The following is an 11,169-nucleotide window of genomic DNA, read 5'->3' on the forward strand; positions in this document are numbered from 1 at the left end:
GTGAGGATGAGATGGAAGGAAGAGGATTTTTGGAGGTGACATGGAAGCGTTTGATTGGCTACTTTTTTTAGTTTAAAGATTTTTCTATCCAATTCTCGAGTACTCCGGGCTATATCAATGAACTGAGACCACATAACGATCATAAGAATATGATGACTAAGAAAGACTTAAAAGAATTGAAAGTTACTATCTATACAAACAAGGTGCACATCCTTTTTCAGTAGCTCAATCATAAGAACTCTAGAGCGGAACGTGGAGATAGTTTTCACTCTTGGAAACGTGTTGTGAGGGATGCACGGGAATGTTGAGGCGGCACAAAATAAAAGGGCAACAATTGCAATAACAGAAATTTATGAGGACTGATTAGCAAAGAGGTGACACCCTGGCCATCTATTCATTATATTATCCCCACAAGCCTTTCTTTACACTCCCTTCTGCATACACTCAAACTGTCTCTTCAAAACCAAAGTGTCATCAAACCAGAAAACACAACACTACTTGTTTCACAAAATACTAAATATACACTTACAACATACCCACTGCATGCTGCTACTTATTCTCAGGTTTGTTTTTGTGTTTTTTTTTTTTTTTCTCCAAAAACAAACTTTCAAACTCAGAACAGCGAATCGAGGTAACTATAATTTCTGCGTCTGTGGTACTCGAGAAGGCTACCGTAAGTTCGATCCCAAACTCCGATGAAAAGTGATTCTGTGTCTGGACTGAACGAAACACCAGAGATCTCTCCAAAGAAGTCGATTTCTTGCTCCTTCTCGTATCCGGTTTTCACGTCGAACACGTGCAGGAAGTCGGCTGGTTCAGCCATTGCCATGTACTGACCATCAGAGGAATAACGGATGGACCTAATGGCTCCGAGGTTGCCTTTTAGAGCAGCAACTGACTTAGACAAATTTCTTACATCCCAAATCCTGCAAGTTTTGTCTTGGTTCCCAGTGGCAAAGGTAATGCCATCGGGATGCCATGCTGATGCAAATGAAAAATCCAAGTGCCCACGTAGAGATGCAACTGTCTGCAAAGATCATGTACTTAATAAGTCGATAAATGATTTACGAAGACAATCATCATGCTGTTGCTATTACGAGTACCTTTCCAGTTTGTGAGTCCACCAATAAACCGTCAGGATTGTCACCAACTATCACGAGAAGTTTACCGTCTGGGTTCAAGGCGCCATGCTGAAATATTTATACGACCCATTAGATCCGAATACGTGACTCAAGTACGATAGCGTACAAACATACGCACAGAGACAAACAATCTAAAATGGTAACTGAGGATCTTGATGGGTCATACAAGCAACCACAGCACATTATTTTTCTACTCACTAAACTGTGTGTGGCTTTCAGCACCACCAAAAAAAAACATTAACAGTCTATGATTCCACCACATTCCCATTAGGTTCTTTAAACACAAATGTAACAACCCAAGCCCACCACTAACAGATATTGTCCTCTTTAGGCTATCCCTTCAAAGGATTTTCCCTCAAGGTTTTAAAACGCATCTAATAGGGAAAAAGTTTCATACCATTATAAGAAATGTTTTGTTCCGGTGAGATTCCACATCAATTGGAGAGAAGAATAAAACATGTTTTATAGGGGTGTGAAAACCTCTCCCTACCAGATGCGTTTTAAAAACTTTGAGGGGAAGCCCGAAAGGGAAAGCCCAAAGAGGACAACATCTACTAGGGGTGAGCTTGAGGTATTTAGACACCGGGCGATGTGTTAGCAATGAGGCTGAGCCCCGAAGGGGGGTGGACACCAGGCGGTGTGCCAGCAAGGACGTTGGGTCCCAAGTGGGGGTGGATTGGGGGGTCCCACATTGATTGGAGAAGGGAACGAGTGCCAGTGAGGACGCTGGGCCCCGAAGGAGGTGGATTGTGAGATCCCACATCAGTTGGGGAAGATAACGAAACATTCTTCATAGGGGTGTGGAAACCTCTCCCTAGCAAATGCGTTTTAAAAACATTGAGAGGAAGTCCGAAAGAGAAAGCTCAAAGAGAACAATATCTGCTAGCGGTAGGCTTGAGCCAAGCAGTTTCCCTCTCCAACCAACCGATGTGTTCCATTTACTTGCTTATAAAACAGAAAAGTAGAATTCAGAGGACTCACATTAACTGGCCAAGGAAAGCGGAAGTGCCTAGAAAGCTGAAATTTCTCCATATCAAAATCTCTGACCCCAGAATCATTATTAGAAGCAGTGAAATGAACTGCACCACTGAAAATTTTGGAATACGTTCAATAACTTCCACAGAAGGAAAGAAATGTATAAGTACCTGCTTAACCAAGAGAGAAGAAAAATGTACCTAGCGCTGGTATATATCTCCACAGCATTAGTTATAGCATTATCATCGTAAGTTGTTCTGGAACAAAAACTAACACCCGGGCGGTCTAGATGCTGCAATAAAGCAAGGTAAAAACAATATGATAATTGATACAAGTAATGACAATAATAACTCTAATTCATCCAAGCTCGAAAAGAACGGTCTTTAGTTTTTTAAAGCATGAGGTTAATAGATGTGAGATCCCACATCAATTGGAGAGAGGATCGAGGGACAGCGAGGACGCTGGACCCGAAAGGGAGGTGGATTGTGACGTCCCACATCGATTGGAGAAGGGAACGAGTGCTAGTGAGGACGCTGGGCCCCGAAGGGGGGTGGATTGTGAGATCTCACATTTGAGGAGAACGAGCATTCTTCATAAGGGTGTGGAAACCTCTCTCTAGTAGACGCATTTTAAAAATCTTGAGAGGAAGCCCAAAAGGGAAATCCCAAAGAGGACAATGTCTACTAGCGGTGGGCTTGGGCTGTTACAATAGACTTCAGCAAGTGCCCTCAAATGTTGTTCCGGAGTCTCAAGGTGTTTTTATCACGATCAAGCAAATTGTTGACGAGTCGGGGTTGTTATTAAGAAAGATTTAGGGAAAAATCTTATGACTATGCAGATAGTGAAAATAAAAATTGATAAACAACTTTACCTTGCAAATAAGCTCTCCCTGAAATCCTCCAGCAACAAGCAGCTTATCTTTTACTGCAAGTGTACTGACTTGTGTCTGTGTAAATCCCTCCAATAAGCTCCCAGGGTGCTTCTGAATTACATCAGACTCGTAATTTTAAACTTTAAAGCAACACGAGTAAATATTAATAATATGGCGAGCTTGTCGTGTAGTCAAGACACTAACCTCTGTAGGTGCCACATGTCCCGAAACATTGAGAACTTCAGACTTGGTGCACGATAGTGATGACCAATGAATTACAGAAAAATGTGATAAAAGGTAGGCATCATGCTTCGATGTCGCCCATACTAAGTTCCTCAACTATTATCGAACAACAAAAAGTTCGACTCAGCCATAAGTATCAAATTCAAATAAACATTAAAATGTACAGCATAGAAATGAAGAAGATTATGCCATGGCTTACACCAATGGATTATTCCATAAATATTGAAGTAAACACTGCAAACATTGTCAAACACAAGAAATGTTGGTTTCAACGGTCATACTATGCAAACAAAATGTGAGAACCTACGTCGGTTGGGGAGGAGAACAAAGCATCCTTTATAAGGGTGTGGAAACCTCTCCCTAGTAGACGCGTCTTAAAAACCTTGAGGAGAAGTCCGAAAGGAAAAGCTCAAAGAGAACAATATCTGCTAGCGGTGAGCTAGGGTCATTACAAATGGTATCAGAGTTAGACACCAACCGATGTGCCAGCGAGGAGGCTGAGCCCCGAATGGGAGTGGACATGAGGTGGTGCCAGCAAGGACGCTGGGCCCCGAAGGAGGGTGGATTAGGGAGTCCCACATCGATTGGAGAAGGGAATGAGTGTCAGCGAGGACGCTGGACGTCGAAGGGAGGTGGATGGTGAGATCCCACATCGGTTGGGAAGGAGAACAAAGCATCCTTTATAAGGGTGTGGAAACCTCTCCCTAGCAGACACATCTTAAAAACCTTGAGGGGAAGCTCGAAAGGGGAAGCTCAAAGAGGACAATATCTGCTAGCGGTGAGCTAGGGTTGTTACAAATGGTATTAGAGTCAGATATTGGTCGATGTGCCAGCGAGGAGGCTGAGCCCCGAAGGGGGGTAGACATGAGGCGGTGTAACAGCAAGGACGCTAGGCTCCGAAAGAGGGTGGATTAGGGGGTCCCACATCGATTGGAGAAGGAAATGAGTGCCAGCGAGGACGCTGGACCTCGAAGGGAGGTGGATTGTGAGATCCCACATCGGTTGGGAAGGAGAACAAAGCATCCTTTATAAGGGTGTGGAAACCTCTCCCTAGCAGACGTGTTTCAAAAACCTTGAGGAGAAGCCCGAAAGGGAAAGCCCAAAGAGGACAATATCGGCTAGTAGTGGGCTTGGGCCGTTACACAAATAAAAAATGAAATCCACTTCGAAGTAAACAAAAATCAGGTAATTTCACAGAAGCCAATTAAGCAAACCTGAAAATGAAGAATGGTTGATTTTACAGATCTTGAATTTCGACAAAATTCATAGTATGAACATCCTTTCTCAGTAGCTTTACAATCCTGTTCATATCACATTAAAAAACCATAAACAAAACATTAGAATAAACAATAAAAAAACATAGCTCACGACTCGGGGGTGGATGAACATGGGTTTGGAGGGATCATTTACCTTCTCCGACCCCTCTCCTGAATTAGGAATGTTTTCATAGTTCTTGTACTGCTCGAGTCTAGTTTTCCGGTACTTCTCTCTAGTAATACTAAGTCTCTCCCAAGGAATACCTTGAATATCTACTCCTCTTCTTGCCTGAGCAGCAGTGGTATCAACTATTTTGCTACTCTGTATATAATGCCATTTCGAAATCAAATCTTCAATAAGCCGATATAGAAGACATAACGTACAAGAAATTATAAATGAACGCAAAAATTTCGAGATTATAAAGAGATCAAACCGAGTTGAATTCATCAGCATCAGAATCCGAGCCTTCCATTTCTCTACCGTGATACTCGTCATCCATATCATCATCAATGTCCTCCATTTCGTATTCATCAGCCATGTAATCAGTATCGTCCCCGTGGTAATGGGACATATTACGAACAGAAATTTACACCTCTACCTACAAAAGTTCAAGTAATTACTTCCACATAAATTCGCATACAACACGAAGCATTAGAAAGAACATCCAATCATCTTTACTTATTATAATCAAAGATCTCAAAAACTATCTCTAAGAAAAGAAATCAATCACAAAGCATTCGATATTCATCCAACGTGCGAACACCTCCACGTTCCACGACACAAATTACTCGATTCTCTGTAAGATTAAGCAACAGTTCTAGAAAACAAATCTGTATGAACATGGTCAAGATTCCTTACAAAATCCAAACACTTCAGCACTATCCCTACCCCCAAAACAATCAATCAAAAGCAGAGTTCATGAGAACCTTCCAGTTTACCGAAGCTGCATACAAAGAAAACATGAACACCCCCATTGAAATTGAAGAACACATAAGATAATTCATAGTTCCAATACCTTCCTCAACTAAACCCGCCCCAAACAAAGCAGAAAATCGGTCATTAGGGTTAAAAAAAAGCCCTAAATCTGTTCGTAGCGCAACTAAAATCTTCCAACAAGGTAAGAATCTCAAATTAATCTAAGAAACTCAAACCTCCGATCCCACAGACCATATAGAACTCAACTAATCACCAAAGAGATAGCAAAAAAAACCAAATTAACAACTATTAGGTGAACGATCAACATATAAACAAAGCCCAAAAATGCAACACGAAACCGAAAATGAAAAAAGAAGAAGAATCACAAGGTTTGTACCTTGGAGGTGGGAAAAAACAAAGAAAGCTGCAACGATCCAAGACGATCTGTGAAATCCAAGACAGAAACAGATGAATATGGAGGAAAAGAGAGAGACCCAGATGGGGAAAACAATCAATTTGTTGAATTTGATTAAAAAAAATAGTCCAAATTAGGATAATATGAGATGGGGTCGAGAGAAATGGAGAGATAAAAGAAAAGAGAAGGAAAAATTGAAGACCGGATCGTATTTATACCTGTAAATTTCTCCCCATATTTTCCTCAGCAGCGACCATTACAGGGGGCCGAAATCCACGTGGGTGAGCGTTTCCATTAATCCATCAACTCCATCAGTTACCATTCATTTCTTATTTCTGAACTCAATTCGGTCCAATAATTTAATGGGACAACGAAAAATCTCTTCAAGATCTCCAAAAGTAGAGAAAATTATTTGTACCTTTTGTGTTCTTATTTTTTAATTTCTTCCCATTATTATATTGTTTTTAACCGTAAAAAAATTTAATTTTGTATTTGAAATAAGTTTTGAAAACGACGTTGATACAAAAGTAAGCGTAAACTATGTTCATGGTAGGTCGTCGAGTTTTTGTGTTGACCTAAGATAGTAGAAAGTGGCTTAGGGCTTTAAGTTTGGTAATAATAATAGTGCATCAAAGTCTTTGCTGGGAAGAATTCATGTCTCAATAGTGCCTAGATGGATGGAGTTAGTTCTTGATAAATGTGTCCAAACAAGCTACGAAGATATATAACATTTCAATGTTTGTGGTGGCATCATGAAGTACTCGAGGGACTCGATAGTTTCTAATTAGCACGATACTGCTCTTGTTGTTGTATTAAGTGCTCAAATCACCCAGTGAGCTTTAGAAAATGTTAGAAGCCGGGTTTGATTCAAGGTTCTAACTCATTTTGATGGAGTCTAAAAATTGAGAACCATGGAGGTCGTGTTCCGAGAATCGAAATGATGAAATAAAATGCAACGTTGTGTTTGAAGGACCTTGACCTAGAGCAGTGACAAGGTTGAGCCTTAAGACTTGACTTACTTGTGTAATCTTAAACAATGTGTGGTTTATATACAAAAAAATCCTTAACATGAAATACGGTAAAATGTCTATAATATATGGATAAGGTTGGATGTCATTATCCTAGTAACTTTATTAAAACGACTTACTTTATAATTGTCACAAATGATTATATTCAAATTATTTAATCTCTCTCGGTGCGAGAATCATATACAATAAGTTTGTACAACTTATTTTATAATTATTATAAATGATTTGATCCAAACCGTTCATTTAAGATCACGTTAGCGGGTATCATATAAAATGAACGTATATAAGACTAGACAAGAAAGTGATCGCTAATTTCTTCTCTATTGGTTGATCTGTGAGCTCGTTTTGATTCTTAATTTTAGTACATCCTCATTTTACAAACGGCTATCTCTCAATCTCTCTTGAGGCCTCAACTATCGTCCTAAAATCTACCAGCGTAACACCCATCATTTTAGCACGTCAATCTACAAATTTAAGAACCGATATATACTTTCATTTTAAGAAGCGTAAGAATTCAAAAAAAAGATTTAGCGGTTCGCAATTCATCGATGAAAATCAAATACAACATTTATAATTTAAAGGCAACAAAAAAGATTGTGTCAAGTGCAAGTGAAGAAATTTCAGCTTTTTCCCAGACATTCAATGAAGTTCAATCAAAGGTGTTATGGAGAAGAACAATAAACAAAGACAATTCTCATATGTAGAAGGGCTCAGGCTTGGCTTTTACAACATCGTTTTAAACTATATGGCTCCTCTTCACAGTACACATGAATATTCACAACCAAAGCGTTTAAACCATTGTGATCTTCCAGTTGAATTTTGTTTGAGATTGCCAGCAGATCAGAGGTGAGAATGTGTGTACCGATTCGCCATCATCGAACGAAGAACAGCTGGAAAAAAGAAGAATTATGTTCGGGATCCTGCGCTTCATTCCTCCTCCTCCTCTCCATCCTCGTTCTCATCGATACCGACCCAACGGGTGAACGCGAAAAGAAACTCCTTGAAGTTTACCATTCCATTTTTATCCCAATCCATCTCCTCTGCATTTTTATCCCAGTTCATCCATTAATTCATTCGTTGATGCAGCAATCAATATACAAATCTAAAGACCAAAGGATTGATGAGCATTACCAAATCTCCTCATCCCGATTCGTCCCGAAGAACGTTCGCCTGATGTGGTCTCGTTTATAGCAGATATCATCTCGCTCTTGCTTACATATCCGTCCTTGTTCGCGTCCAAGAACACAAATGCATCGACCAAAGATTCAAATGTCTCCTCTAGTTTAGGCATTCCGAATTGAGATTTCTGTTGAAGTCAGGGAATATAGAAGACGAGCATAAAGAAACAAGAATTAATGCAAGAAGCTTTATGAACTAAAGGGAATGTATAAAACAAAGCTTTCGGATAGGGTAAATACGTGATTAGGATCATCCTTGAGAAGATACACAAGGCAGAGAAGTACAATGAACTCATTGAACTTTATTCCCATAGCTGTACTCATATCACAAGCATCAAAGAGATCGTCGATTTCCTCCTGGGTGAGCGAAATTTCCAGCCCATCGAAGCATTCCTTAAGCTCCCGACGATCTATTATCCCGTTCGAATCCTCATCTACAAATAGGACAACTTCAAAGTATTACCATCAACAATTCATAACAATCCGCCATACATCCTGATTGAATAATTTTTCAATGACCTTTAAGCAGAGGTTCAAATGTAACCGTCCAAGGCTACCGCTAGCAGATATTGTCCTCTTCGGACTTTCCTTTCCAAGATTCCCCTTGAGGTTTTAAAACACGTTTGCTAGGGAGAGGTTTCCACACTCATAAAGAATGCTTCTTTCTCCTCTCCAACCAATGTGGGATCTCACAACCCACCCTCCTTGGGGCCCAGCGTCTGGTATCTGGCTCTAATACCATTCGTAACCACCCAAGCCCACCGCTAGTAGATATTGTCCTCTACGGGCTTTCCTTTTCAGGCTTTCCCTCATGGTTTTAGAACGTATATGCTGGGAGAGGTTTCCACACTCATATAAAGAATGTTTCGTTCTCCTCTCCAACCCACGTAGGATCTCACAATCCACCCCCTTGGGGGTTCAAGTGTCCTGGCTGGCACACCGTCCGGTGTCTAGCTCTAATACCATTTGTAACCGCCCAAGCTCACCGTGAGCAACCACTGTCCTCTCCGGGATTTCCTTTCCAAGCTTCCCCTCAAGGTTTTAGAACGCATCTGCTAGGGAGAGGTTTCCACACTCATATAAAGAATGCTTCGTTTTCCTCTCCAACCAATGTAGGATTTGATGACGAGTGACTTAAAAGTGGCCATTTAAAGAACCCAAATAGAGTACTCACCAAACTTTTCAAAAATAGTTTTGCATTTCCTGAGGCTACCATCAATTTTGGGGAATTTCAAGATTATGCAATCAAAAGACCTAATGATGCTTCCTTTAGATGCCCTTTGTCTCATTGCCTCAACCATCTTGGCTTCAAGTTTTGTTTCTGGTACACACTCGCTGTGAGATTCCAACTTTCCCACCACACTCCCCATTGCCAATTTACAACACAAGAGCAATGATGCTTTGGAATCAACCAACTACTTAACAATGCCTCTGTTCATGGCCATGAAACAAATAATCAGTCAACACCGCAAAAAACAGGGGATAAAGGATCAATCCATAAAGCAAAAGCAAAAAGAAAAAGGCCTATCCTGTTCTAGTATCTCAACTTTTAAATTTTGTATAAAAAGAAGATTGCCCTGTTCTTATGAAACCTAACAGAGAGTTTTTTCTTCCTTGCGTGTTCAGCATGGATAATGTTTGCAGATTATTGACAGAAATACCTAAGCAAGTTTAATCAGAACAACAGATGATTCAAAACAAGAAAAGGATCTCTCTAAACATGAATCAACAAGCAAAAAGAAGATTGTTACACTGTTAATCGAGGCCATATTTTAGCATTAGTTGTCATTTCAAAACTTGGAAGAACAAATCAAGAAATCAAAAACTTACGAACCATTAGATAAACCCTAATCGTCGAGACCAAAAAAAATTCAAAAAAAATGAGAACCTCTTCGTGATCAAGGCAGTGGACGGCTCGAAAATCACTTTTGGAAAGGAAATCCGAAGAAACGGAAACTAAGCTTCTCTTGTTTGTCGCTGTTCTTCTTCTCCTTCTTCACGAATCTCGAAGGATCAACAACGACGAGAAAGAGAAATCGAAAGGCGTTCAGAGATTTTTGCCTTCATTCTTCGGACACTATTGTCGATGAATGAAGAAAAAGGAAACAAAATTGGAAGAGATTAGCTGTTGGTGGGATGAAAATGGAGGATTCTTTGCTGCTTCATTGGATTCTCATACCGATTTCTGTGGCTGACCCACCATGTTTCAGAATTGGCTCAAAATTCCACGATTTCCCCCAAAAAAATAGGAACAAAAGGAAAATCAAATAATTCAATGAACAAAACAACAAATCTTACCTTGATTTCTAAACCCCAAGCTTCGGATTTGACTTTCTCTATAATATTACATGAACATCACTCCCCTTCATCTTCATCCGCGCCATTTGTCCATTTTTGCTTTGATCGTGGCCTACATACATCCACGTATAAACATTATATATATATATATATATATATATATAATGACAAAATTTTATCTATTACTTTATAAATAATTATTTAATATCGTGGAAGATAAAATATCTAATGACACGTTAGTGTAAGATTATGTTAATCAAATTACATTTATTTATTAAAATAGTTGATTAGATCCAATTAATATTTTAATTATATTATTAGATTTCATTTTGATTACTATAAATAAATTATTTATATTTGTATTTAATACTGAACGGAAACGTTCGCCCCTTCCACACAGATTATTGTTCTTTAGCTTCGAATCCGTTCTCAATGTATTGAAGGCTAGAAAAGATCTACATATCTATTACTTTCCGTAAGTTGGCTCGTAGATGAAATTCAATCACGAAGCACTGAATTAGACCTAAATGAGTCAAGTCGAATGAAATTATTTGATGTATGTATGAATAACACGTACTATATGGCTTTAATTACGATTTGAACTTTCATTTACGTTTGATTATGACTATGTTTATCCCCAGTAAGACGTCATGATGTAGTATGTGTGATGAACATTAACGAAATACCATGAATATGTAAGTATCTATCGTAAGGGATTTATATCATGATAAGTATTTTAATGTCGAATTTCATGCATGTTATACGTCATATAATCATGGATTCCTTGAATACGGTTCGCATTCCTGCATGAGTGTGCACTAGCTCTTATAGTCAAGCTTAGGAGTAT

The 11,169-nt window shown here is 39.3% G+C and overlaps 2 protein-coding genes across 6 annotated transcripts; both read right to left on the minus strand.

Moving 5' to 3' along the window:
* Positions 1-363: 363 nt before the first annotated feature.
* LOC111800827 (putative WD repeat-containing protein C2A9.03) lies at positions 364-6,039 on the minus strand. Of its 2 annotated transcripts, XM_087126070.1 has the most exons (11): positions 6,021-6,039; positions 5,801-5,847; positions 4,922-5,086; positions 4,642-4,809; positions 4,446-4,532; positions 3,193-3,327; positions 2,989-3,099; positions 2,318-2,409; positions 2,124-2,229; positions 1,104-1,190; positions 364-1,027 (listed from the first exon to the last, which is right to left on the minus strand). In XM_087126070.1, exons 3-11 carry the CDS (start codon positions 5,057-5,059, stop codon positions 614-616), a joined length of 1,338 nt encoding a protein of 445 aa, XP_086982196.1. In that variant the 5' UTR covers positions 5,060-5,086; positions 5,801-5,847; positions 6,021-6,039; the 3' UTR covers positions 364-613. The 2 variants fall into 2 exon arrangements, with proteins under 2 accessions (XP_086982196.1, XP_023540466.2); XM_023684698.2 differs by lacking the exon at positions 6,021-6,039 and having other exon boundaries at positions 5,801-5,997.
* Positions 6,040-7,456: 1,417 nt separating this feature from the next.
* On the minus strand, positions 7,457-10,455 carry LOC111800862 (Calcium-binding EF-hand family protein). Of its 4 annotated transcripts, none has more exons than XM_023684752.2 (6): positions 10,323-10,454; positions 9,913-10,101; positions 9,199-9,455; positions 8,265-8,458; positions 7,978-8,152; positions 7,457-7,886 (listed from the first exon to the last, which is right to left on the minus strand). In XM_023684752.2, exons 3-6 carry the CDS (start codon positions 9,392-9,394, stop codon positions 7,774-7,776), a joined length of 678 nt encoding a protein of 225 aa, XP_023540520.1. In that variant the 5' UTR covers positions 9,395-9,455; positions 9,913-10,101; positions 10,323-10,454; the 3' UTR covers positions 7,457-7,773. The 4 variants fall into 4 exon arrangements, with proteins under 4 accessions (XP_023540520.1, XP_023540519.1, XP_023540521.1 ...); XM_023684751.2 differs by having other exon boundaries at positions 9,913-10,209; XM_023684753.2 differs by having other exon boundaries at positions 10,204-10,431.
* Between the last annotated feature and the right edge of the window lie 714 nt (positions 10,456-11,169).

Source organism: Cucurbita pepo, chromosome 8 (genome assembly GCF_057944985.1).
Source record: "Cucurbita pepo subsp. pepo isolate OVF chromosome 8, ASM5794498v1, whole genome shotgun sequence".
In the NCBI taxonomy this organism is placed as follows: domain Eukaryota; kingdom Viridiplantae; phylum Streptophyta; class Magnoliopsida; order Cucurbitales; family Cucurbitaceae; genus Cucurbita; species Cucurbita pepo.